Source organism: Zosterops lateralis (assembly GCF_965231275.1).
Source record: "Zosterops lateralis genome assembly, chromosome: 2".
Classification (NCBI taxonomy): domain Eukaryota; kingdom Metazoa; phylum Chordata; class Aves; order Passeriformes; family Zosteropidae; genus Zosterops; species Zosterops lateralis.
The window spans coordinates 18,828,126-18,856,087 of NC_139763.1; the positions used below are offsets into that span (position 1 = coordinate 18,828,126).

Here is a 27,962-nt window from a genome sequence, read left to right on the forward strand (position 1 = left end):
CAGCTGGTTGACACTCAATGTGTTTGGTTTGGTTAGTTTGTAACCGAAATTCTAGTTCAAGGTTTTAAAGAGCCAAGACACAACAAGTGGAATCTCCTAATAACTTCAGGCATTTATGAGCAAACTGGGGGAGGGTGGGTGTGAAATTCTGTGCTAAGGACGAATGACTGGGAGCCTGACTTGGGGTCACCTCGTGGATTTGTGTCATGTTGAACTTAAGTGTCAGTCCCCTCAAAGCTGAGGATGGGTAACACTTGTTTCACTGGTGAAAAGGAGCTTTGAGTGGATGTTGTTTTTCATGTGCAGCTTCCACAAGCAGATCAGTACAGTGTCTGTCAGACTGTTCCAGGTAACAGTTGACAGTGTCGCAGAGCATAGATTAAACAAGGGTTACCCCTGACTTTGAAAATTGTTAAAATTGCAGCTGTTCTCATGCAGATGTTGGCTGTTGCAAGGGTGCTTTGGGATTACAGCATTATGACTCAGAGGTGCCATCCTATCTCCTCCAGTGCTGTTTATCCATCTGCACTGACAGTTTTCTCCTGACTCTGCGCAGGGATGAAAGGGAAAGAGACAAGTCTCGATCTGATGATTGGCTGTATAATTCTCATACTTCAAAGGCTATTGCTTGTTCTTGTCACCTATTGCACTATTTATGTTGTATGTAAATCATCTGATCCACGTTGTGCTCCTAATAATTCTCAAGCTGTTTGCCCAAATTGCTCATCACTGTCTTTGCTGCTATAGAAACAAATTGTTCCCAGTTTCATAGGAGGAATATTTTCTTTTTCTGTGATTTGGTTACGATGCATCAGAAATTGAGAGTCCAGGCATTGTTCTCTATAACCAGGTGCTTTTGGAAGAGTTTTTGGAGGATGGGGGATGCTGCCTAACATTTGTTGTTTGTTCTGTTTGGAAAACCAAGTGAAAGAGGTGGGGGATGGGTATTCAATCATATTTGCTGCATTCTGTTAGGGGAAGCATTGCCCAAAAGTCTTGCAGCAGCACGTCATTTTAGAAAATGAATGACTGCCATTGTCTTTTGCTTGTCCTTTGTACCTTCATGACAGTATGACTAGTGTGTTCCCATTGACTTTTTCTATGCCAGCCTTGGGCAGCCACTAGTTATTTCACAGAATCACAGAATATTTGGAGTTGGAAGAGACCCACAAGGATCATTGAGTCCAGCTCTTAAGTGAATAGCCCAACAGGGATCAAATCCACAACCTTGGCATTATTAGCACCATTTTCTCACCAATGATTTCTTTGCATCATTGTGAACAAGATGTGATGAATGGAAAAAACAATCCCTTTCCTAATTGTGGTATCCTGTGCATGCACTAGTGGAATTTATGGTGGTAAAATGCCAACTTTTACCTGCTCTTAAGCTGACTTGCTGCTGGATTGTTACTAATTATATTCCCAAAAGCACTAAAATCTATTAAATTGTTTCTCCTTTTTTATGTGTGTGAACAGTACATGTTTTTTATGCATGCAAACCTTTTTTATGCATAGTGAAGGGTCTGGAGGAGAAGCTGAATGAGGGATCACTTGGTCTGTTCAGCCTGGAGAAGAGGAGATTCAGGGAAGTCTACACCTTCCTCCCAAGGGGAGCAGAGGGGCAGGCACCAATCTCTTCTCTCTGGTGACCAGTGACAGGACCCAAGGGAGTGACATGAAGCTGTGTCAGGGGAGGTTTAGGTTGGACATTAGAAAAATGTTTTTCATTCAGAGAGTGGCTGAGCACTGGAATGGGCTCCCCCAGAAAGTGGTTACGGCACCAACCCTGACAGAGCACATGAATCACTTGGACAGTACTCTTGGGCATCACAATCTCATGGTCTGATTCTCGAGGCTGTCTTGTGTAGGGCTAAGAGCTGGACTGTGATGATCCATGTGGGTCCCTTCTAACTTAGAATATTCTGTGGAACAAGCTATTCTGACATGGGCTGGATTGCTACTCAGACAATTCTCTTGGCTTTCATTGTGCATTTTTTTTTCTGGTTCTTCATAATGGTGCCATGTGTATGCAGAAAGAGCACCCTGTCTGGAAAGGTGATATTTAGCTAAATATCCCTTTCCCTATCAGGCCATGATCTCAAACATCGGAGGTCTCTGGTTTTGATAAAATGTGTCCTGGTTTCACTATTGCTTTGTCCTTTTAGTCAAGGGATATTCCCTCCCATCTGTTTGGTTTGAAATTTTTTTTTTTTTTTTTTTTTTTTTTTTTTTGTTCAGCTTCACTTATCTGTATGGCAGAGGATTCAGTCTAGGATGATAGCAGTCTGTTTTTTTCGCCTGGCACAGCAGGAGCCTTCTCCGTAATTGAGCACTGTGGGTGCTAATGCAGTAATACCTTTGCTGATCCTGACAGCTGACAGCATATGGCTGCTTCTCAGTAGAACAAGAATGCCCTCACACAGCAGAGCTGCAGGGTGGGCAGATCAGTTGCATTTTTGCATTTCACCAGGTGGAGCAAACTTGCATCAAAATGGCTGTGGATTCCTCTTCTTGGTGCCTTCAGTCGATTTTCATCCTGCTTTATTGAGTATGTGCTCTGGGTTCTACCTGTCAGCAAAACTGCAGCAGTGTTTGATTTCAGAATTGGTGGGACCCACTGCTAACAAACTGAGGAAAAGGGAGAGAGAACAGAGGAATTGAAGATCATTTTGTCTTACTGGGCTCACAAATCAGGTCCTTGAGTGACAACTGATATAGGAAGAGGAGAATGAGCCGCATCACTGCCACTCTGTCTTCCCATTTTAGTAGTTTGGACCTTGAGGATACATTGTTTTAAGCATATCTGAATTGTTTGCTCAATTTTTCATCCTTAAATTTGGCAGGAAACACTTCAGAAAGAAGCTGCCTTTTTTTTTTTTTCTTTGACATTGAGGGTTTTAATGTAAAAAAAGAGATTTCTAATGAAAACAGAAAAATCGCAAGCAAATCATTAAATTACATACTAGCTAATGACCTGTGCCTTTCTCATACCTAGCCATCATGAAGGCAAACCTTGATCTTGGACATGGAAATGAAGATGAACTCTTTGCAGTCTTTGTGGTTTACAGCCAATGAAACCTGACAATGGAACAAGAGAAGAGAAAGCTATCAGAAATACCCTTTTGTTTACCAGTGTAAGCAAGGGAGAGTGAGCAGTGTCCTGCCAGGAAGGTTTGGCTGTGTGGTGTGTGCTCCCATCCTGTTTTGAGGCAGATCAGGTGCAGGCTCAAGAGATGCTCCAAAGCGCAAAGGGTTGGAGGCGAGCAGGTGAAATACTGACTGACTTGTGTTGGCAGATGGGAATTGAGGGATTCATTAGTCATGCTGTAGTCTCTTGTTTTGCAGTTTGTCATGATGAAATGAGAAAAAAGAGTTGGCTTTCGATAGCTGCAGAGGGCTTTTAAATACTGCAGGTTGAGGGCTGCTGTGCTTGAACAATGTTTTCTTCTACAGCATTTGATCATTGAGACAGTTGCCTTGCAGATCAGAGAGACAGACATGATGGGATTGGCATTACCAGCTCCTGTTGATTACAGAAAGTGCTGGATCTTACTTGGGAATAAGCAGAGAATGATCCAGAGAGACTCTTCTAAATGCTTTTTGTGTAAGATCACTTCTCTCAGCTCCTGCATAATTGCACAGTACTGCAGTTCTCATCTGACAGAATTAGGGTCTGTTCCAGTAAAAAAGTCAACTGGAAGATAAACAATTAATTTTTCTTCAAAGCATCTTACTTAATGGTACCTATTTGATACCCAAATATGTATTCTACATTTGTCTTTGCTTGCTCTCTCCCCAGAAGGCTGTAATGTGCTTATTTAAGAGATGCTTTGCCTTGCTGTTCTTCAGTGATTCATTTTTGTGTCAAAATTGGGTCTAGACCTGTGCTGTCTGTCAAAGAAGTATAGGATATGAGATATGTTGTCCTGGTCACATCATTTTAATTTTAGATCACAGGAGGGAGGAGGAAGACAAGCAAGTCTTTCCAACCACCTACATCTTCAGGGTTGAAGTCACAAGTGTCTGAAAGGGTGTTAGTAGAAATGATTAGCTATGAAATCATCCATGTAGATTCACAGATGAGTAAATATACAATGAAGTGAAAAATGCCATAGAATTAATAGCTGAAGAGACATGAGTATTTGTAACCTCGCTAATGTCTGTGGCAAAATGAAGTACTCTGGAATAAATTAGAATAACAATGAGAGGAGTAAGCTTATGAAAAGTTTGAAGTATATTCCATCAGAATTGGGCAATATTTCTCAACCAGTCATATCTCAGAGGTACACTTCTGCCTGAGAAAACACAGTCAAGCCTTGTGAAACAATCCATCCAAGAGGAAACTCAATTAATGGGCTATTTTGCAGTGCTTGCTTGGTACAGAAAAATGCAAAGTTCCTCCACAAAGTGAGATCACTTTAAGAGGACTAAATGCTAGCAGCCCCCGGGTGAGAGTCTTCCAAGCTCAGTTTCACCCCTTCTCCTACTGATGTGTAAGTAAATAGAATGGTTCAAAATAAGTGTTCCTCAGTGTAGTAAATTTCATTTTCACTGAAATCTTTCACCAACTTTTCCTCCTAAGACATTAAATGTTGTTCTTTACCCATGCTCTCTTCCATCCTTGTTGCTCTGCAAGCATTGGAAAATTTTCATGTCAGCTGTCAGCAATTACTCCTTTGGTTGTAGTGTTGTCATAAATACCCTTTTAGCTCTTACAGGAGAGGAGATAAACTGCCCTGTTTCAGACAGTTCAGGTAAGTATGATATCTGGAGAGGATCCCAGCCTTGGGGATTGTTCTTGAATTAAGGGAACTGGTAATTTTTTTTCCATTTCCTTGTTAGCTGTGAGTATCCAGTACAAGAAGCTGATGGCTGAGCTTTCCAGGTATGATGCCTTTGGGGTGCCTAAATACAAACCAAGAGGCCACAACTGTTTATCTCTTAAGGGGCTGGTTCTGGACAAACATGACCAGGGTCCTTGCAATGCTGAGGAGAATTAACCTGACAAAAACTGAGGCCCCCATCTTTGAATAGCTTCTTGATATATGTGCAGTGCGGGAGCAGCTTTTTTACACGTGTGTGGGGGGGAAGAATTGAAGCATTCGGTATTTCCAAAATGTTCTAACCATCCTGTCAGTGTTGCTTAGCAGCAGAGGGTTTAAAATAGCGGTATTACTCAACAGTGTGAGCCACGTTTGCACATGGTAATGTTCTGTGTCCTGTATTGACTTGCTGCATTATAAAAGTGCTAAGTTAATGTAAGGAAAGTGAAGATAGCTCACCTCCTCCTCTCCTAACTTGAGGAACAAATGACTGAACAGTGACATGTCTTCCTTATGGCTTCACAAGTAGATGTCCAGCACAGGGATGCCAAGGTGTTTCAGTCCCCCAGATGTGTGCATGCAGACCTCACTCATGTTCAAAGGCCTCTCACAGCCCTGTTTGTGTCTGAGCAGGTGCAGCTCTCGACCCAGCACCCTGTGCTGGTGCCAGCTTGGGCTGTGTGGTTAGTGCAGGATCAGCTGGCTTGGGGGCCCTGGCAAGGAACAGCAGGGACAAGAGCAAGTGTGAATAACACTCAGTGGTCTCCCAGCAGCCTAACTTCAGTCCCTGCTAGTGCACATTCCTGCCACCCATCTGCTTCCTGGGTGGTTTGGTCTTCTGAAATGATTCTGAGAGTACCTGAAGTGGAGGTATCACTCACCTACTGTCTGTGGGAGTCTCAGCCACCACTGGAGTAAGTCAAAGGACTTGAAAGACTGCAGCTGTACTCACTGTCATCTCCAGAAGAGTGGAATATTGTAGTGATGAAGGCAGTAGATCGTGGTAGCATAAGTAAAAAGTTTGGCGCAGGTGTCAAGGAGTTCAAGAGTTTTGTCCTCTACAGGATTAAACTAAGGGTGAATGGTGGTTAAGCTGTATGGTAGCTACTGAAAAATATTACAGATTAATATCATAATTTTATATAATGCTATAGATTACTATAATAATATTATGTAAAGATAAAAAGCTCAGTGTATTGCGTGTTTTACCTGCTTTGAAGAGCTTCAACTATTGCTTTAGAGCCATAGAAATACTCCCTTAGCATTGCTAATGATTTTCTTAATAAATGTGACTACATATTATTGTGTCAAAATACAGCCATATTTTAAAATGAATTAAATATAGCAACTGGATCTGTCTTTAGTGTTTTGTACGCTGTACCATGGAAATAAAATGTTTACCAGATGCAGATATTTAAATGCTGACCTTAAGATAAGGCAAATATGTTCCTTAAGCGGATCTCTCTGGTTTTTTTTCAGTATTTAAAACCATGGCCTATTTCTTCAATGAAGACTCATAAACAACCCATCTTAAATGGCACAGTTAGAACATCATTTAAATTTTACTGCTATTTTATTTATGCTTTGCCTGAAGTGTGGACCATGTTATGACAGGCATTCCCTCACACACAGTAAATGAACAGTGGAGGAGTATGGCCATTAAGTGTTAATCTAAGACTGGGAGTTATGCATGTAAAATACTTCATTCAACCACTTGCAATTTACAGGGCAATGTTTCACAAAGAAATGTGGTAGCACTTGTGACAAACAGCACAGTATAAATTATGATTATTCATGTTAATTTAAAATGCTGGTTTAAAGCTTCTGAGGAGGAGAGCTGAGCTCAGCCAACTGTTTTGGTTTGGGAATAGCAATGGATTTAATATTTCCATGACTTACCTGCCCTTGCCTTACCACTGTAGAGGCTAAAGACATAAGAGACAAGGACACTGAAAAAACTGGAGTTTTTTTCCAATTGCTTGGAAAGACAATGATTTTCATTTGTTGAAAGAAAGCAAAACAGACATCCCATCTTAATCAGAAAAAGGACACCTGAAGTGCCATGTGCTGATGTATTTTTTTTTTCCCCTGGAATGATTATGAAAGACATGAAGGTCATATGAGACACCTCAAATTTCCCTGCACACATGCTTTGTATTTCAGAAAGCAGCAAGCCTCTTGAGATGTCAATTGCTAAGAAAAATATCCTTGTGTTTCCAATCAGGACTTGTGAAACCATCTCTTCAACCTCCTGTAGCTTTGTTTCGAAGTTCCTGCCAGTGAAGGTGCATTCACAGGAGCTCAACTTGCAAATACTTTAGGTGCACAGGAGGTGGTGCAAATAATTCCTGCACTACCAGCTTTCCACACTGGGGCCATGTGTTACCCAGCTGCTGGCATTTGCAGACTGAAGATGTCACTGTCCTGTGCTGCTGGGTTTGCCTCTGAGCTGCCAAAGGTTTGTAGAGAGTGTGATTCAAGGGTAGTGCTTAAGGATACACTACAAAAAGGAGAGAGCTTTTGCATCTGGGATCCCTGTCAGTGAATTGCTCTGAACAGATTCTTGGCTGGAGGAGAGGAAAACTGGGGGATTGGAAAGTGCTCAGTACAGCTCAGTAGTGCATAGGTATTATTTACCACTTCTGGTTAGTCCCTGAAAAAATGATTTCTCTATGTAGTGTACATTTACACTATATGTGTACACTCACGATGTGTGCTATAACCAGCCTTGAAATGTTTCCTCTTTTTCAGAAGTAACTTCTTGTGATTTCTAGTAACAGTGCTTATCTATGACTTGTTTTCTGGATGGTTTCCAATGAACAAAAAATGTATTTAGTTGGAGGAAAGCACCTGAATGAAAATTAGCTGTCCATATTCACAATATTGTGCTTTATATGACTCGCTGCCCTTACTGACATACAGAGATGGGCAGGATTTATTTTGTTTGTTGTAGATCAAAATCTTGCTAGAGCTTGAAGTTTTTCACAGGTTTGTGAAGTGAGCATTTAGTAGCTTTACAGGACTCACCTGGGCTTCATCAGGGCTTGGGTTTGACCCTTGACAGCATTATTTCTGTGTATGTGCTCAATACAAGTGTTGTCTCAAGGCTTGCGTGTTGCCTTAGATTTCCAGTTTGTTTTCTCAGAGACCTGATGAATCCATACAGGAGGAGGGATGGGATTCCAGTTCTTTCTACCACCTTCCTTAACTAGGTTGGTTTCCTCGTTCTTTTTTTTGTGCCTGTGCGTGCTTAGGATCATGAACATAAACCTCAAGCCTGTTGCTATGTAAAGGAGGAAAAAAGCTCCACATTCAAAGTGCTGCTGGCGCAAGCCCAGGTTTGCCATGAGTGTCTTGCATTAGGCTCTGAGGCCAGGCCAGTACATTTCCGGGTTCTCTTTGGCTTTGGAAGCTAGTTTTACATCTGGAGACAATGCTTCCATGAAATGCTTATTCCCTGTGGGCAGAGGCAGATGTGGACCCTGCACACAGGCCACATCCCCGCACCCGGATGTTTGTGCTCTCTGTTCAGCTGCTGGTCGGAGCTCCTGGCGCCCGCGAGGGTTGTGGTGGCAGAGCTGGGGGAGCAGCACCCTCCTGCCTGCACATGGGGTGATGGCACTTCAGGGCAGCCAGGTGAGCCTCTTCCTAGTGGGACCCAGGAAGGGACCTTTGTCTGCATCTTCTACCCCTAGGTATACCCAGGTGGATTTTTCTGGTCAACCAGACAAGTGTTGTAATGAATGTGGTGGTATTTCTGTTTGTGATTAAGTGTTGCATAAACTACTGCATAAACTACACTGCTGAAGTGTATGCACATGCCTGACCTAAGTGGCCAAGTTCTGTTCTTGCACTTTTGCACCTTGCCAATTCAGGATCTAAATCATGAAAAACAGAGATCAGCTGCATTGTTATGACTTCACTTCCCTGAAGTTTGTTGCTTTCCCATAATTCCCAGTTGCACTTTCTTTGCCAGCTGTACAGGTAGTCATCAGCTGTGGGGAGCTCTTACACATGTCATCTCCTGTTCTGGGATGAGTTAGCCTTTTGCTGTTCCTCACTTTTCTTCTTGCTTTGAAGAGAGTTTTTCTGTCTTAAGTTTTTTCCCACAGTGGAATGAACAATGTGGTTGCATGTTTTCGTTTAAACCTAGATCTTCTGCTTCCAAACATGGAGTGGCTTGGCTCTGTTTTTCTACCCTGGAGCAGCAGTTACAAGTAGCAGAAAAGGAACTGAGCTCTAAGTCTTTCATTAGTGTGTGCTGTTGACATGTTAAGGGGCAGGCCAGAACGTGACAAGCTGTGACTTAGTGTTCTGTCTCTGGCTGCCTGAAAGATGCTTATGTTTAACACATCCTCTTGGTCTTTGTTGATGAGGGAGAGCTTGGGATGTCGCTCTGGTGCAGCTTCTCCTCCAGGGTGAGTGTGCTCCTGACAGTAACTGTGTGCAAACTGGTATGGTTTGGTAGGAAAAGCTCGACCTGAGGCAGAGCTGGGATCAGCACTTAGCTGCTGGCTGAAGTGTGCTGTTCACTGCCCTGTTTCTTAAGCCTGTGTTTTTCTTTTGGTGGCAGAAGTGTCTAGAAATCAATCCAGGAGCTGGTACCTTGCGGAACTCAAGCCAGTGCAAAGTCCACTTAATATTGGGTGGATATTTTTGGGGTCTGTCTGCATATTTCCTGATGGTCCTCCCTCTGCAATCTAGATGTCTTGGAGCTGCCAACACTTAGTGGTGTGTATGAGCTACAGGATGGTGGGGGGGGGTGGGGTGGGGGGGGGTGTACAATGCAGTCCTAGATATCTCCTTGCTGCTTCCTGCCTCCTCCAGCCTATCTCTGTTGCTGTGGCAACTCGAAGCACCTACAGGCATGGAGCTGTTGTTGCCTATCCTTGCCTTCATGCTTCATAATCCTCATATTTCTGTGCCTCTCAGTTTATCCCATGTTTTAGGACCTTGGGTTTCTTTTGACCGAGGCTAGAAACTGCTAAGTTTTTAGCAGAGTGTTTGTCTAAGACTAGATGTCATAGATTACTTTTGGTCACGCTGTATTTTGTGTTGTGATTGTGTTTGATTAAAATTCCTCTGGCTTCTTTTCTGAGTAAAGCAAAGCACGTGGTCATGCAGTGTCCCAGTCACACGGTAACAAAGGACTCCATTGCAACATTTCATTAGAAGTCTGTGTATATCACAGTTGCTTCCATTTCCAATGAGAAACCCACGAACAACCCAAGGGAAAGTCAAATGTGCTGTCCAGCTATCTGCAGCTGTCTGGAAAGTGTTTTTGCAATCCCCATCCTCTGTTAAATATTTTCTTGTGCTCTTTTCAATTATAAGACTTCTTTAGTTTTATCAACTATTAAAAAAAAGAGAGAATGATACAGAATCTATTTTGCTGTCACTTCCTTTAATGTAATACTTTATCTTCCACTAATTAAGCTCTTTATCATAAGCAATTACTGTCATCTTATACAAACAATTGCCAAAAGGTTATCTTCCTCTAATAAGAACACAGGAAATTGTGCTAAGGATTACAGGCCCTGTGGAGGTTTGCCAATAAATCTTCTACATAAAATATTTGTAGTCGTTGTAATTGCATACTGTACTTGATGCTAGTGCAGAATCACGTTCTTCCTTCGAGTTCATCATGTCTAAGTCTTAGGGCTTTTATGGTGCTTATGTGTTTAACATGCACTTGCTTCTGCAGCCAGAAAGTAGATTTAGATTACAGAGGAAAGAAAACGGCAAATGTTTTGCTTATCTCCATCACTGTGCTACAAAGAGTAGTAACACAGATGCAGATACAGGCCAGTGGAGGGGAGACTGTCATGCCTGAAGGGCTGTGGCAATCCCTGTTGCTGGATATGCCTGTAGAGAAAGTGCAGACATGAAAGAAGGGCATCAAGTCAGACTCATCAAAGCAGATTTAGTTTCATGGGGACTGCAGTGAAATTGTGGTGTTTCACCCTTCACTTCAGATGAAACAAATCTGTACAGCTTTTCTTGCATATCTTTCCTTCTGACTTGGCTTGTGGTTAATAACAACACAAGCTAGAGAGAATCTAGTTTGTGTGTCCTCCTGTGCTACCACTGCATCTCTGACAATAATGTATGTGTGCTGGAGATAAATGTATGGAAACTGTACAGGTCACTGTGAATACTTCTAGCCATCCCCACTCCCACTTGATTCATTCTTTGGTTAATTAGACTGTTCTAGTCAGAAGGAGTCTTGCAAAATTAAACATTGGGTGTTAAAATACAAACAAAACTCTTTTTTTGTTTGTTTGTTTGTTTGTTTGTTTGTTTAATGGCCTTTTGACTAATGGAATGCCTTCTTGATGATTAAGATAAAATGAGGTCCCTGGAACAGGATCATTAGTTTGGTGTTGACCCCAAACGATATGGTGCAGAGACATCTGTGTCTAGCAAACTACTATCTCAACTTTGCCAACTGTGCATCCATCTATAGGAAAGGCCAGTCTTAACATTTAATTGTGTGATGTGCAGTGCTGGGGTGCACCTCTCATGGCAGGTTCGTTCTGCAGCTGATCTGTCCAACCCTCTGGTCCTGTAGTTCATCACCCTAGCTTTTCCTCAGCTTTCCTTGTGTTTTTCTGGTGCAGATAGGATGTCTTTTTGCTCTTACATGGATTAGGATCTTAATAGGCAAACTGCATTCAGGAGTGTTCCAACTCATCCCGTGATCCAACTCATATTCTTTTGTACATCAAGAGCTTTCTTCTCATTAACTTAAAACATCTCGCTTATTTTAAACATAGCATTTGAAATTGCCTTAAGTAATCCAGTTCTAGTGCTTCTCAAAATACAAAATTAAAATAAAATCTAAATTTCAGGTTTATAGTATATTTAATATATAAATAACATATTCCAGCCTCAGTGCAGAATTTTGAGTCTGGTTCTTCAATGCCTCAGCAGGCCCCCAAATCTGCTATGCAACATGCAAAATGAAGCTACCAGTAGCTACTCTGAAGCCAAAACTGGCCATTATAAAACCTCTGTAAGCTGGCTGCTAGTCTCAGGGTTCATTATGAGGGAGGTCATTCTTCCTTACAGCAATGAATGTAGCTTTTGAGTACATTTTAAAAGTTTCATTTAATCACAATGCGGATGAATTGTTTCAGTCGTGATCGCCTGATGGGAAACTAACTTTCTTCTTCCTGGGAGAAAAAATACTGTGTTGATTCTTGCAGCAGCTTTTAGAAGTACAGGATGTGATTTCCTTGATTTTCTTTTTTTTTTAAAGACTTGAAGATTTTGGCACTAACAAAGGAAATTTTTCCTTTCTTTTCTTTTTAATACAGAGTAGTCAGTTTTCTTTTGGAATATACAGAATAAGATTCAACAGGCTCTTTCTGTACATCTTCTTAAAGTGTTTTTTTTCCAAAGTGTTTTCCACTTCTCCATAAAAAATGTGTGATTGCAAAGTGCTTTAAAGAGAGTATCACTTTCAGATTTGGCTGAAATGGTTTAAATAAGGGAAAGAAAACAAGTTTGGTGGTTTGTTGTTGTTGTTGTTGTTGTTGTGGATAATCTTTCATGCCCTAATTGGAAGAGTTTGAATAAGATGCCAGGTTCATCTTGGAGATATATAATATTAGGATAAATAAACATTTCCTCAAGCCAGAACACAATAATTGCCAGTGAGATTCAAGGAAATATTTTCTTTCCCCTGTGAGAGTGGTTAAGCATTGGAAGACATTACCCAGGGAGGAGGCTGAGAACATCCTTAGAGATACTCAATCCAGAACTGGACAAAGCCATGAGCCATCTGCTGTAATTGACCCTGCTTTGGCCTGGGCATTGAACTGGAAACTACCAGGAATCCCTATAACCTAAATAATTCTGTGATATTAATCTTCTTTGCATGTGTGTTCTGTTATACGGTTGTATTTTCTGCATGATTGCTGAAAACTGCAGAGAAATGGAGAAGGGGTGGTGTTGGTAGAAGTGAGAAGTCTCCAGCAGCAGATGGCTGGTGAGCAGCTCAAGTCAGGAGTCCAGTGCAGCCGGCTGCTGCTCGTTCAATATATTATCCTGCAGCCATGGATCGATGGCATGGGTGTGTATGGTACTCCTTGGTCATTTTGGGAGGACTGTCATGTTGTAACTCTCTGAACAAGTATTCCCAGCCTCAATTTTCACTGTGTGCATAAAAACATGTTGATGAACGGAAATGGTAAGTTCAAAGCACTGTATAGGTTTACTTTCTCTAATACAGACCCTTTGTCAGGACCAATGTAGAAGAATCCTGTCTCCTACCACTAGTCCCTGTATGCTAGGAAAAACAAATAGCAGCTCTTTCTAACACATCTTCTCCCATCAAAACTCCAGGACTTTTGCCAAGTAAGTGTGTGCTTCAAAACATGTTTAGGTGTTAAATTTTCACATGACTTAAACTAAACATTTAAAGTATCAAGGATATTCAGTTTTAATCCTCTGTAATCTTTTTGATTACTCTGTGGTTGTTGGAAAGGCTATTGATTGCCTGTTGCTGGAGAGATTCAAGATGATCAAAAAGGCATGTATTATATATTACTTCCTAACTCATTAGATCAAAAAGGGAAAATTCCTTGGCATTAACTATGTTTACATATTTAAACAGAAAATCATTATGGTTTCCAGAAAAGTTGTACTTTCTGTTCTGTGTTTCTTTTCTTGATATTCCAAAATAATCGATTAATTCAGCTTATTTTAGTTTTTAACATGGATGTACCAGTGCTATCCTGTTGCAGGTCCACAGAAATTCTGAGCTATAAACATAAAAGAAATTCTATATCAATGAGGTGTATGGTCTAGACTGGAAGGAGATAGGTAAGACCTACCTTTATTTTCTGGTCATATATTCTTCATATTAGTGTCCTTAATGCTTATTTTCTAAGGTGTTTGGTGACAAGGAGACCCCAGGAAGCACTACGTAATGTTCGTGAAAGACAAAGTGTTTCATTTTCAGATAGATCTGAAGAATATTATTTTTTCTGAAAACTCAAATAGTGTTGAGATGTATCTTCTTCACTGTATAAAGTAACAGAAGTTAGTTAAAACTGTCACACTGCAGAGCTGAGATGAAAGTCTTTGTGGCTGTTAGCTGTGACTCAAAAAGAAATCCCTGGATTTCTTTTTTTCTCTCCTACCACCCTTAGAAGTAGTAAAGTCATTCCTTTAATGTTAGCTGTTCATGAAGTGCCCAAGCTGCATAGTCCAACCAGTCCAATGGAGGGTGACTGTTACATTCTTATTAACCAATAAGGAAAAAAAACACATAAGAAAATTTTGGTCACACCATTCAAACAGTAAAGAAATGCTATTATGAACAAATTATACATGACATAAAATGTCTTCATAAAAATCCAATGGGCTTCAAGTAGACGTTGAAGTGGAGGAAGAGGTGCATGGATAGAGGAAGAAGATAATCTGGTTTTTAATTAATTCAGGTGATGAAGGTAGAATATTGATACAGTTGAAAAACAGATTGCATCTAGAACCCAAATATAAGTCACAATCCAAAAGAGGGATAAATTGCAGTTTGAGGCCCATACAGTTTGTGATGGATAATGGAGCATGAGCTCTTGGTGTAAAGCACTCGAGGAAGGGATGCAGCTGGTCCCCAGTTACAGGAGTGATGAAGATTCAGTACTGTGCAAAAGGGTTTGAGTCACACAAGTGGCAAGGAGAACAGTAATTGTAGAAAAGCTCTGAGGGAGTGAGGTTTTGCTGTGATAACCAAGAGCAGGTCAGTTTCTGTGTGGGGGAATATTTCTACCAGCAGATAGAGTTTGGATTCGTAAGGCAGTAGCATAACAAATTCCAATGGCTGGAAGCTGGAACACAAAATGAATGCTACTAATAAGTAATACTCTTTATTATGCTGATGATTCAGCTATGAAAGAACTAAGCCATAAATTTAGTACATTCCTCATCTGGCCAATTCTTTCAAGATACCAGATCAGCTTTCTCCAGAAGAAATGTCATAGCCTTGTAGGAAAGGTAGAAGATAGTGAGATGATGGAGGACTCACTGGATGAAGTCTTGTGGGCTATAATAATCTGGAAGCTTTGTGATCTGGAATAAGTCTGTCAGGAACTGGAGTGAGGCCATCAGTTTTTTTTCAGATAGGCTGCTGAACAGCTGTCAGACACTAGCTGCCAGATAACATAAAGAATGTGTCCTGCATTGCCAGAATGTCTAAGTGATTTTGGCAGTGGAGGGAAATGTGGGCTTGCTTCACAGTCTTTTCACCACAGGAAGGGATGATGCACATTATAATCTGTTCTAGCAGAGCGTTTGTTTGAGCACCAGAGGAAACAAAAGAAAATACAGGACAAAAATCCAGATCAGTGCCCTGTGGAGAGGGTAAGACAAGGTCTTGGAGGCTTTTACATGCAGTTAAGTTTCGCTCTTCAGATAACTTTCAGAAGCAGATCACTAAATCATGTGGTACTTTCTGCTGACAGTTCTGACTTGTTTGAAGCTGTTATACATCATTGCTTGAGAGTAGCTTCTACTGGACTCACCAAGGTTAGAGGTGAGAAATTTGTCTGCTTTTATCTTCCTTTTGTCCAGCAAGCCTTTCTTTTTGCTTAGACTTTGCCAGTTTGAGGCTACTGCCCTTTCACAAGTGTCAGATGTGAATGTTGTGGTTTACACCCAAATGGATGCTAATTTCCTGCTGATTTAGGTGTCCACTTTTCTCAAACTCAGACTCCTGGAGTTTCCTCCCCTCATGGCAGGTTCACATGGTTTGAGTACAAAATGTAAACCATGGAAATGTTGAGAGGGAAACTGAAATCTTGTACTCCAAACCTTTTCGTTTTCTTTGTGACTCTGCAATACCATTTTAAGCCTGTGTCCTGTGGGTTTTGGAAGTAGTACCAGACTCAGTCTAGCTTGATGGGTCTTTATGTGGACATTCTACCTCCAGTTAAATTCCAGTAAGAAAGTCACCTTCTGATGCTGCAGTTGGTCTTTCCCCCCTATCTGTCTTTTGACACCCTAGCCTGGATATAGCACTGTATCACCAGGTGTTAGGCTGGTGCAGTGGTTTGTCTTCTGCCCATTAGGACAGGCTGAGATCTCTAGAGCATTCCACATGAATATCAATTGTGTTCAGTGATCCTTCTCTACCAGCTTCTTGTCATCACTCTTCTCAACTTTCTTATGAGAAAGAGATAGAGATGGAAAAGACATCAAACAAACCCAGAATTCCTCAATTTATAGAAATAGTGATGCAGTCTGTGGACATAAAATGGGTAACAATAAGGAACCCTGGATTGTATGGACACCATTGAGCGCTGTCTTGCTCCTGCTTGAAGATGCCTCTCATCTGGAGAGAGGTGTGAGAAGATACCAGTGCTTGTCAAGAGAGATAGTTGTTGCAAACTTCACAAGCTGATAGTGAAGAATTACATTAAAATAGTGACTGTTAGGTTAATTCTAATCAATTAGAATTCAGGATCTGAAGAAGGATAAATATACTACATAAGCACAGCATTGTCCATATAGCATAGATGTTTAAAATATAACTTTCCTGCTAGTACTGAGAATCTGCTAGAAGTCAGTCTTAAAACATAATCCATTGTAATGAAGCACAGCAGAGAAATCATGATTAATTTTCTGTCATAATAATCATATTTATATATAATTTGTGACTGTTCAGTTCTGTGAGAGATTTGCATCTCTAGGGAAAAAAAAATTTGGAAAGCCATCAAGGTTCACATGAAAGTGGGAATCAATGCACTTTCAAGTATGCTTATTTACTCAGCCAAAAATAAGCATGTGCAAACATTATAGGGTTCAGGGGGAAACCAGTGAACCAGCTAGCTTCCAAAGGAAAGATCTTACTGAATATCTGTTTCCACAGAAAAGCACCTCTAGCCATTACCATGTTTTGAAGGGCCACTGTAACTGGTGTGTAATCAAGAACTACTAAGAAAAATTTAAAAATTCTTTTAGAGTAAATCAGGAGTAGTTCAGTACCATCAAAGATATATCATTCAACTGGATGCTATCCCTCAAGTGATTTTTTCTGTTGTTGTTAATCCTCACCTCTTTCTGTGAAATACCTGTTTTGCTTTGCTGAAGATTCCTCACATTTCACACAGAAGGTCCTCTCCCCCACTAACTCCAGGCTGTGCCTGTAGGTCAGGTCTCTCTCCTCATAAACTCGTAATTTGCACCTTATGTTATTGGGAAGTTCATACTAACTTCTTGAATTCATTAAGCTTTTCTGCCAACAGTGCTGCATTGCAAACTCCTGCAATGGTGCTGTGCATAATGAAGGAAGAGAGCTCAAAGTTCTTCTTTGGGCTATCATGTGCTCTGGTTACTTCTGAGAAGCAGCTCCCCTGTCTGGGGCTGTATATATGCCTGGTGTTGTTTTGCACTGCTGTGTGAGAAAATGAAGCAATGCAGTAAGATCTGAACAAAAATTTACCACCTTTTACCAAGAATGTATTTTTTCATACCAACTTTTCTGAATCTTCAGCCTTAATTAATCCTCTTTCTTGATTATTCACTTAAAAGTGAGTAAAGTGCAACAATTCACAAAGTCTACTTATGTACATAAAGCCATGAGGTGTATCTACATATAGGATGATTGTTCCCCTGTACTTTCCAAGGAGTTTTGTGACTAGCTCTCTGAGCCTGGCAGCAGGACTGAATTACATTGTAATGCCTTGCTGAGTTGTGAGGGTGCTTTTGGAGGGCATCTTTGGTAGCACATCCTGGAGGGAGAGAGAAGAGTGCCCATCTTCTAATTGTGGTGAGAGCTAGGGAGAACAAGAAGAAACCCACTGGTAAGTTCAGGTATGTTTACACTGCTGTACCTGCATTTGTAATAAACAGATATTTCCGTGGTCACAGGCAAAATTTTTGCTTTTCCTCACCACATGAGTCAATTCACAAAGAGACAAAGTTTCTATACCAAAAGGGCATTCCTGCCAGAGGACAGATTTTTGTATCAGATACATCGAACAGGCTGAAATTATATCTAATTGATGACTGTGTAAGCTGGCCTTGTTCTGGAAGGCCATATGTTCATTTGTGTAGACATGATGAAGACAGGCAAACAGCATCTGCAGAGATTACAGATCTGCCCCAGAGCTGCTTACTCACTGCAAGGCACTTGATGAGGAAGGCACTGCTGATGCCAACTGCCTGAAGTAGCACTGATACTCACTGATTGTACATGATATGTGAATTTTCATGGCACATTGCTGCCTGCCTCTAGTGACTGTTTTGTCACTTGGGATGGGGTCCTCAGCATGTTGATTGGTTGGGGGTACCCCATGTGTAGAAGAGCTGGGTTGTGGTAGAAATGTTCAGATACTCAGGGAAACCTGTGTGTGGGCACTAACGTGGCAGATAGTGTACAAGTGTTTGTTTTTGAAGAGAGAAAGGAAGCAGGCATGAGTGGGAATGGCTCATCCATGTGGAGTTACAGCTGGGAGCTTTTCTCCAGCCTGAGGGAGCAATGTGTCTTTCATCATTAGGTCCACTAGTCCTGAAGCTGTGTGCCATAGCTAGCAGGAATGTGTGTGTGTATGTAACTCTGCTAAGTATGTTTCTAGCCAATATTGAAGGCTAGAAATACACTTAAGGGAGGGAAAGGAAAGTGTGTTTTAAAGATGTTCAAATAGTAGTTCAGTGTAAAATCCCTCCTGGAGATCTCTCAGCCTTTGAGAAGGCACTGAGAGTGATTTTTGTTGTTTTTCTTTCCTGGTGGAGGACGTTGATATCAATAATGTTTCAAGGAATGGGCCAGAGGAAAGAAAATAATTTTACTGTGATCCATTTTGCTAAGATGAATGGTGACCATTTACCTTTCACCAGAGTTGTGTTGTCTCAGTGGGGAGATGATGGCTTGGACTGTATAGGCAGAGTCTGGAAATATTCTATCGAGCTAGAGGAGAAAGGCATTTCTTTGTCCTTGAGCAGTTTTGTATTTGTCCTCTGGGATGAAGGATAAGTCAAACAGGCTAATTTTGGAAAACTAAGAAGTCACATCATTTTTCCCCTGGTACTTTTGCCGTTTCAGACAGCTCTTTCTAATACCATTTTTCTTCTGACTCTTATTTTGCCAGAGACCAGCATTCTGGGTGGATGGTTTCTTCTGCCTGTGAAGAAGAAACATTAGGCAAGAGTCAGAGAAGGGATATTGTTCAGCTTTGTGGCCATATATATCCTCACTGTCTCTGTACAGGAGCCCTTAAATCCTCCAAAAGTGAGGATTTGCATTAGAAGATGGGAAGGTTTGTAGTTACTTGGCAGTGACCTGGAACCATTTTATACTTGTCTGTACACCAGCAGTGGGCAAGTGGGCTTCTCTGATCAATTGCAGAAGAAATTGGAGAGATTTTAGTTGTTTCAGTATCTCTGTGGGTTTAGTTCTTAATTATCCTTTTGTGCCATTCTGCTGAAACATGTTTGTTAATCACTCTAGAGTACTTTAGCTTCTTTCAATATATTGAATTCCACTTGGATGCTTTTAAAAGTGTTTGCGCAGCATATGCCTTTCTTAGGAGTATGGGAAATATCCACAGTCTGAAACAAAAGTGCAGTGTTCCAAACTCAACATCCATGTTGTTATCCCGTAAATTAGTACGCACTGTGCTGTTACGTAAGTTTGCCTTGTGTCAGAACAATAAAAGCTGAGTGTACTAAAAGGCTGATAAGCCTGCCATAAAGAATTACATTGTTCAAATTTTTCTGCCTTAAAATAACACCTGTTGCATTACTGACATGCTGGTAGTATAGTGTGTCTTGAGAGCTAGTATAAAAAAAAGAAAAAAAAAGAGGCAATTTTCCAGACTGTTCAGGTCTGAGCTTTGGCAGCCTTGAATTTAGTATTATCTCAGAGCCACTCTTATACAAAAGGACTTCGAGAAAGCACAGCTGTTCTGTATTTTTGGATATTAAAAATGGACAAAGTCACTTTTCAGTTATACTGCCATAGCCTCAAGGACCAAATGCAAAAAACAAGCGCTCCTTCTGTTGGCAGGTGGGAAGTTCAATCCCTTAAAAGGCAAAATAAAAAATAATAAAATAGATGGTTGTGCAGATTCCGAGGGTAGCCTGCAATGAGGGTGAAGGGACAAGTACCCCACAGCTGCCAGAAAAAATCACTGCTGGCAGTGTGTGCGCATAAAGTGACAGCGCACTTCCAGCAGCCCTTAAAGGAGTGGCGGGGGGGAGAGGGGAAGTTCACCCCTGCTACCACAGTTCTGCACAATGATCGCCTTTCTGGGTGCCGGGGTCACAGCTGCTGTCTGGAGATTACGTACAGAAGCACTCTTCTTCTCTGGAGAATGAGGTTTCCTGGAGGATTAAGCACAGGCTGAAAGCAGGAGGAGTTATTCAGAAGGGAGACAAAGACCGTGAGCCCACGGCTGCGACAGGCAACAGGGGTGGAAGACTGGGAGCAAGAACAGGGAGTGCCGGGAGTTGCTGCTTGGATGGGAGAGCCTCCAGTTAGGGATCCTGAAATGGTCCACTTGTGGGGTGAAACTCACTGAGGGTTTGGCATGACCTTGCTGGCAGGACTCAAAGTGTCCTTTCCCACTCATGTGGGAGGTGGAAGGAGTCTAAAAGGCTCTGCCACCTCCTGCATCTGAACTAACGTAATTTCTTTGCTCTTCATCTCAAGCCCCATTTAGTATTCAGAAATAGTGATCAATGCAGTAATCTGAACCCCCATGTAAAGGTATATATGCACTCCCCATCTGCTCAGAAAGTGATGCTTTTTGCATTTCCTTCTGTCACTGACATGTCTCACCATGCCTTCTGAGCCTAGTGCTTTGGTGCTTCCTTCTTTGCTCTTCCTTACTAGCTTTTTCTTTTTTATCTCCTTTTTCCTCTCTTATCCTGCTATTTCACCTCTTGGGCACATACATTCCCAGGCAAGTATCCAGAATATCCTTCACCCACGTATCATGTGCCAGCACCTCTGTTTTGTGTAGGAAGGTCTTCTATATTTGAAGCCAGAGCCATCTGTCTCAATGCTAAAAAAACCCCAACAAACCAGGTTTCTTGCAGTTTTCTGCAAGGGCAGTGGCCACAGTTCTTCTGCATAACTTTAAAAGGAAAAATGCAACCTATTCTGCAGTAATATCTGAAACTTCTATTTATCAGTTCTAAAGTTAAGTCTTATTTCACCTACTGGATCAAATTTCCCACAGATCCCATATGCCGGCAACTTCTTTTTAGTGGCTTCAGAATCCACTGGTGCTTTTTATAATCTGAAACAAATGAGTGCTGCACATAATGTAGGAAAGGAGAGGTGGAGGCAGAGGAGGCTGACAATGCATGCATTCAAATGATGTGAAAGTGCAAGTGGGAAAAATCTGACTGTGTTGGTAGAGCTTGTCAGAGAGGGTTTCAGGCATATCATGTATTAGGAAATCATAGATATTTTAAAAGCAAAAGAATGAAACTTCTTAAAAGGAGCAGAATTCCAGAAGGATGCTAATGAGTATTGTCAGTCAGTGTTTAAATATAATGTCACAGTTGCTAGTTATTGTCTCTGCTCTATGGATATTTCCTAATTGCTGTGTGAGTCTTAACCAGATCACATTTAAAACTCTATTTCCGTTTGCCTCTCACTCTGTAAAATTCTCTCTAAAAAAGAGCATTGTCAAATAAATTAGTAAGAATTAAAATACTGGTGTTGTAGCTGAAAATAGTTCATGCTTTTGATGTTGCATTTAGGCACAAACAAATAAACAGGAAATCATACAAAAACTATTGAAAGGGGAAACTCAGTGTGAGGTAGAAATGTAACCTGTGCTACTCACTTCTGGCCCTGCTTGATACACTGTTGAGAGTAAAATGCTGAAGAGTGCTCCCTCACAAGGAGGAACTAAAGCAACTTTGATTTTTTTTCTTTTAATCACAAGTCTTGTGAAGAGTACTGATGACTGCCCACATCTGGTGAATTGGATTAGAATCTAATTAGCATGTAGAGTTTAGAAAAATTTTATAAAGTTTCAAAAATAATGTGAAAGAAAGAAATGGCTGAGCTAAAAATTCAGAGAAGAATTACTGAAATGTTCCTCTGAGCATAACTTGAAAGTAACTTTCCTGCTCCTTAAAGATGTAGCTCACATGAATGGTAACCTATTTTATTTGTTAACGTTTTCTGTTCAGGTAATTTGTTAAGTTTAAAGATATCTGTAGTATCTAATTGACCCCTGTAGCTAAGAGTCCATCTGGAAATCTAGGCACATAGTGAGAAAGATCAAAAAAGTGATTTTAGTGTTTGTGAAAGCAATTTTTGTGGCCTAGTTTATTCATCAAAAAAGATAATACACCTGTCCTACGTTTGTGAAGCACCTCAGCAAACACAAAAGGATAGTCTATTTGGTTTATGTACTTACTTTTTCAACACTATGTTGTAGTGGCATGTTTCCAAGCAGAATCATACTCTCCTCTTTAATCTCATTCACTTACATATACGTCAACTATTCTGTATAGCAAAGTGGTTAAATTCAGGCTGAAATGTGGTCCAAAGGAGAAATGGAGGCAGAAACTCCTTCTTTAATTCTTACTGTAGAGGAATAGAAATTCTTTCCCCATGTCTCTAAATTTAGGGCTTACACCAGCACAGAGAAACAGTATTTTTTTAAAAGAAAATGGTGATCTGTGAAATAGAAATGACAAATATTTTAAGATTCAGATGGCTGCCTTTTTGTCTTCCTTCTCTGTTGCAGTTTTGAGTATCTGCTCAGCCTTAGAGGTGCAATCTCTTTTTCTGTGGAACTGCACAGGGCTTATTTACACAGCATATCCATAACAGTGCTTCAGCTTGCAGGGGTGGAAAGTAGAGTCCAGTATGTATTGATAATATATATTTTCTGTCCTGAAGGAAAAATCTTAAATTATATTTATGAGAATGGATCAGCATAACACTATCAGATGATTCAAACCATGGAAAAATTACATTTCACTCTTGTAGGGCATCCCACATACTTAGTTATTTCTTTTTGACTTAGTTGGGATTTTTTAACATATAAATAAATAATTTTTTTTCCCTCTTTGATCTATTTAGAAGAGACATAAAATTCTGTCAACATCTGTGGTGATGTTACATTGCAGATAGAGCCTAGGCAGAAAGAAAGGAGGATTATGTCTCTTGGTGAGAAAAGGGTTTATAAGTATCCAGGCCATTGAATGTTTCTGCTTCTTGGCTTCAGTGGTACAACTCTGTGTGAGGAAGCCTCTCTGTAGCAGAACACGGGCTATTTCTCCCCAGTTTGGGATAAGCTTGTGCAGCATGTCTGCGACCATGCAGGATCCCTGTGGAAACTTCAGTGATGTAGAATCATGGGCTCTGTCCAGCCAGTCCTCTCCACCTAGGATGCATTAGGATGCATAGGATGAAGTGGGGAAGTATTTACTTCTCCTCTCACTCTGCTCTATGCCTATTTGCATCTCCTGATCTTGATCGTGGTGTAGCTGGTGGGTCAGCTCTTCAGTATTTGGAATTCTCTGCTTTCCAACCTTGATCTGAAAGGAATTTTCTGTTTTATGAACCCTGATCCTCTCTCCAAGGGCAAACTTGAAGGCCATGGCACTTTTTTCTTTAACATCTGTGTGTCTGAATAAGTTCTGGGACTCTTGCATTTAGAGCAGAAAATTCAGACTAGGAAATTTCTACCATTTCCTGAAAGGACTGAAAATCACCTCTGCCTTGATACCTGCAGCAAGATTCCCCAAAACAGGGCAGTGTTTAGAAAGTAGGAAAAATAGTAATGATCCTTGAAATCAGTTTTGTTAGACTGAGTTAAAAGGACAGGAAAGGAAATGTGTGGAGCTTGTCCTGCTTCATCGCACATCAATCTCTTGTATGTGTGCCAATAGTTTTGGGGGTTGTTTTGTTGTTTTTTGGTTTTTTTTTTTAATGAGATTAATATAGAAGGCCAGAAACTATTTCTGCCTACAGGAGCAGGCATAGTATATCCTGCATTCTCTGTGTCTTCCTCCTCTCACTGAATGCTGAAGCAAGAAGCATATTCTGAGATGTTTCTATGCTGTGCACTTGCACAGCAGAAAACAACAGTAGGTGGGATATAGGAAAAGTTAATAGCACTTACTCGATGTGGAGGTGAGATGGTAGTTTTGTTTCAGCAAGATAGTGACTCATGATGCCAAAATGAATGTGATGACGTGGTTTATTTTAGCTTAGATATCACACATACCTGTTGAGGTCTGAGATAAAGCAAGCAAACCCTCAGTAAGCATACTGTCAGAGTTCAATACCCTGTAGTGATCCAAGTTGTAAAAGCCTGCCTCATCACATGAGAACACAGAGCTCTCCTTCTGGAGCTCTGAAAGGAAGAGTGGTGCTTTTGTTGGCAGGGTGCTGCCCTGTGCCAGAACACCACAGCGGATGGCGGCATGTGCTCTGTATTCATCATTGGTTTGAATCCAGAGAATCTGAAGAATAAATGAAATTTGAGAATATTTCCTCAATTGGTAAGTGCTGTGATCAGGTCCCATTGGATGTCAGCAACGTGAAAGGCACTGCTTTACCCTGGTCTGAGTTCTTTCACTCCTTTCTTCTTCACACCCCAAGATGCTGAAGAGAAATTCTGCAGGTGAGACATAGTATTTCTAAATAAGTGGAGGGCTTTTTTTTTTTTCTCTTTCCTTGGTTTAAATTCAAAGTTATGATAGTTTTACCTGAAGTTTCTTTTGATAGACCTTCACTCCTAAGAAGCCTAAAATCTCATTGCTGAGTTTACTGGACCTTTTTAGTGGGCATATCTCTTACCACCTGTGATGGGTTGACCCTGGCTGGACATGAGCTGCCCACCAAAACCATTGCCCTCCTCAACTGGGTAATGCACAGAAAATGTAGCACAAGTCCTGTGGGTTGAGAAAAGGAGAACTATATGTGAATGGAGCCGAGATCTGTTTTATTTCATTTTCTGTGTCAAGCTGTTGTGGCATTTGATTCCAAAGGATTAATGTCAGAAGAAGTGCTTACAAAGTCAAGTTCTCATGCCAGTGTGAATGAGAAAATGAGTCTCCATTTTGGTCTTTAATTCCTCTTTTCTCCTGCCTAGATTGGTTTGTTACTCTCATCCATCTATTAATGACCTAATGAAGGCCTCTGAAGGGCTTCTTAATTCCCTTCTCCGTTTGCTTTGACATTAGACCTTCCTGTGGTAACATGTGGCAACCTTGTCTACAGTTTTGGTACCAAGTTGTGAAATGCCTCAGAGCATGGGAAAATGTATGTCCAGCCTTTAGAGGCAAGTTTCATATGGTGGTTAGAGAAATGCTGCCAAATAATGTGTAGTCCTCTCCAGCCAGATTCCTAAGTACCCCTGAACAAACACATTAAAAGTGAACCTGTGGCTACTGGAGACTATGAAAAAGCTTTCCTGGAAGTCAAGTTGGCAGAGCTGGTGCATCAGAGAAGGGTGTGGAGGTCAGACCCTTGGGCTGTAGAGGCCCAGTGTTGCAGAGGACCTTGTGGTGAGAAGGGAGGGTCCCTGCTGGAGGGAGGAGGATGTCTATGGTCAGACCTCAGTGGCTGCTGCGTAGTTGCCATATGGACACCGTACTGTGCCAGTGCCAGGAGCTCTGTCTTGTGGTGGAAATCAGTGAGTGGAATGCCTCTCCTGCCAGGCTGTGCAGATCTGCACGGGCTGGCACTCTGCGGGAGGGAGCGCGGGGCTGCGTGGGCCGCTTGGCACGAGGCAGGGTGGCAGTGGATGGTTGAGAGCAAAGTGCTCGTGCACAGCAGACACTGTTGAATATCTTGAGCATTGCTGCAAAAGAAATCAAGGAGAGATGGATCTTCATCCTCAGGAACGTTTCCTGAAACAGAACAGAAGAGTCTGAACAAAGCAGACATTTTCTCCTACAAGACTCCTGCAGGCTGCAACCCAGGCTTTTTTCTGAAGAGCTTTTATATCCACCTCACTTGCAAGCTGCCTGCCTAGGATCTCATTGGCATTCTGCTTTTCTGCTGTAATCTCATGTTGTTAAGGAGTGTGATTTTTCTTCTTAGCTGTGCTGCATATAGAAGATTACATAAATACTGTGGAAATTTTGGGAGAGGGAAGAGAAGAAGAAGAAAAACCAAACCACCAAACCCTTCCTCTAAAGAAGCATTTTGACTTTGTAATCTTATGTCTTCCTCACAGAGAAAATTCTCCTTAATGTAGGAGGAAGGCAGACATGCCTCTTTACCAAGAAAACCACAAACTGGCTTCCTAATGGTCCAACTGTGTTAATGAGCAATTACAAACACACTGAGCTGAGGTAGATTTATTCTCCTGGCAGCTGTTGCACAAAGATGGTTTGATGCAGGAGTGCTTTTTTCTCCTGTGTTGAACTCATCTCCAGCTCCTTCCTCTTGCCTTCTTTTCCTGGGTAAATAGAAATTCACTTTCTAGGTTGAAGCCATTTCATAAAGGTAGTACTTCTGAGGTTCAGCTCTCCTGTTAAACCAAAAGATAATTCCAGGATGGGTGGAAGGATTTTTTTTTTTTTTTTTTTCCTCTCCTTACAGCACAGTGGTTGAGTTTCTCATTTACAAAACAGATATTCTGAACAGTGTGCCCGGGATACAGGGGCAAAATTGAGCTTTGAATACAGGACCCTTTCTACTGGGTTACCGTGAATGTGTTGGAGTTCTGAAATCCTCGGTGGCAGGTCCGGGCTAGTGCTGAGGGCGGCCAGAGGAGCTCTCTGGGGGCAGACCCTGGGCCGCAGTTCAGTGGAAGCAGTGCTCGGGCACTGTGCTGCTCTTTGCAGAATCGAAAGATTGTCTTTTTCTTTAAAGTCTGAAACAGATCAAATAATAAGATTTTATCGGTCGTGCTTCCTTCTTTGTAGAAAAAGAGAAAATTTGTTAAATACGCTTGTAACTCGGGAGGGAGAGGAGGAATAATACTTCAAACAGTGCTGCTAAAAACAGCCTGGGCTGCTTTTGTTTGGACTTGCAAAACGCGGCAGCTTAATGCCTCCATTGTATGCGGGGGGAAATATGCTAATTCGAAGCACATTTCCCATCAGAAGCCCTTTCAGGCCTGTCATCGCTGAGATATGAAGCTGATAAAGGCGGGGAGCGGGAGGCCGGGCATTGTGTCGCTGAATGGGCCGAGGAGCCGCTCACCCGTGAGGGCCGGGCGGGTTCCCAGGCCAGGCCAGGCCGCGCTCCGGGGCGGGGGCGGAGGGGCTGCGGCTCCGGGCTGTGCCTGCACCGGCCATCGACACCCATCCCAGCCCTGCCACCGCGGCTCCCTCTGCGGAACACGGGCAGACACCTCCCGTTCACCTCAAGTGCAGTTTAGGCTGAAATAACAGATTTTTCGTGACAAGGCCTCCATCGCTTCTTTCCCAAGTTGCCGATGGCGCAGGGCAGGGGCGCTGAGCTCCCTCTGTAAAGAGCCGCCTTCAGCCCGGGAAATGGGGGATCCTGCAGCTGAAAAGGGCTTTTTCTTCTCAGTTGTGCAACAGAAGGGAGTCTGTGAAATGCTACTTAGTCTGTTACTATATCTATATGGTTGTATTTGAGGTTGAAATAAATGCATTCATCAGTGTTTGTATGTATGTATGTATTGTTTGGTATGTATTAAAAATCTCTAAACACTAGTCTTTACATGGTGACTGGTATGTATAAAAGCCTAGAGTTTGGGTGGTTTTTTTCCTTCTCTCTTAAAGTTGTGAAAAGGTCTTTAAATTACGGGGTTTGTCTCAGGAGCCTGTTGGTCCAGAACTAGAGAGATGCTCAGTTTACTCAGGAATACATTTTCTGTCTTCCTTTAAACATGTGTGTGTTGTTTTATTGTAGAGAATTTGGGATTTAGTGAACTTCACTATCTGATAACGTTGCTATGATATTTGCTTGGAAACAGTTTGAAATGGCAATGAAAATTTAGTTATAGTTTGTTTGGCTCTATAAACCTGCAGTGTACTAATGGCAAATTAAACTAAGAAAATGGGCTTTTGATTGTGTTTGCAATCTGGTGATGTTCTGTCTGCAGTAAAAGTATGTACTACACTTCAACACACAATTAGTTTCTGAGGACCATGGCTGGAATTAAGTCTTTATAAATACTTTAAAAGCTGTGGCTGGTCTTTAATTTCTTCTGTCTACTAATAAACTTGTTA

General features: G+C 41.5%; 1 protein-coding gene across 3 annotated transcripts in view; it reads left to right on the top strand.

Annotated features, from left to right (window-relative positions):
- Positions 1 to 24,261: 24,261 nt before the first annotated feature.
- The window catches only part of GPM6B (glycoprotein M6B), a gene marked incomplete at its 3' end in the record, with an annotated part of 42,529 nt that continues 38,828 nt past the window's right edge, over positions 24,262 to 27,962 (top strand). For 2 of the 3 annotated variants that reach the window (XM_083885246.1, XM_083885249.1), the window contains exon 1: positions 24,270 to 24,430. In XM_083885246.1, coding sequence (XP_083741372.1) covers positions 24,409 to 24,430 — 22 coding nt within the window. In that variant the 5' untranslated portion in view covers positions 24,270 to 24,408. Of the gene's footprint in view, positions 24,431 to 27,962 lie in introns of all 3 variants that reach the window. The other variant, XM_083885250.1, reaches the window with a different exon arrangement.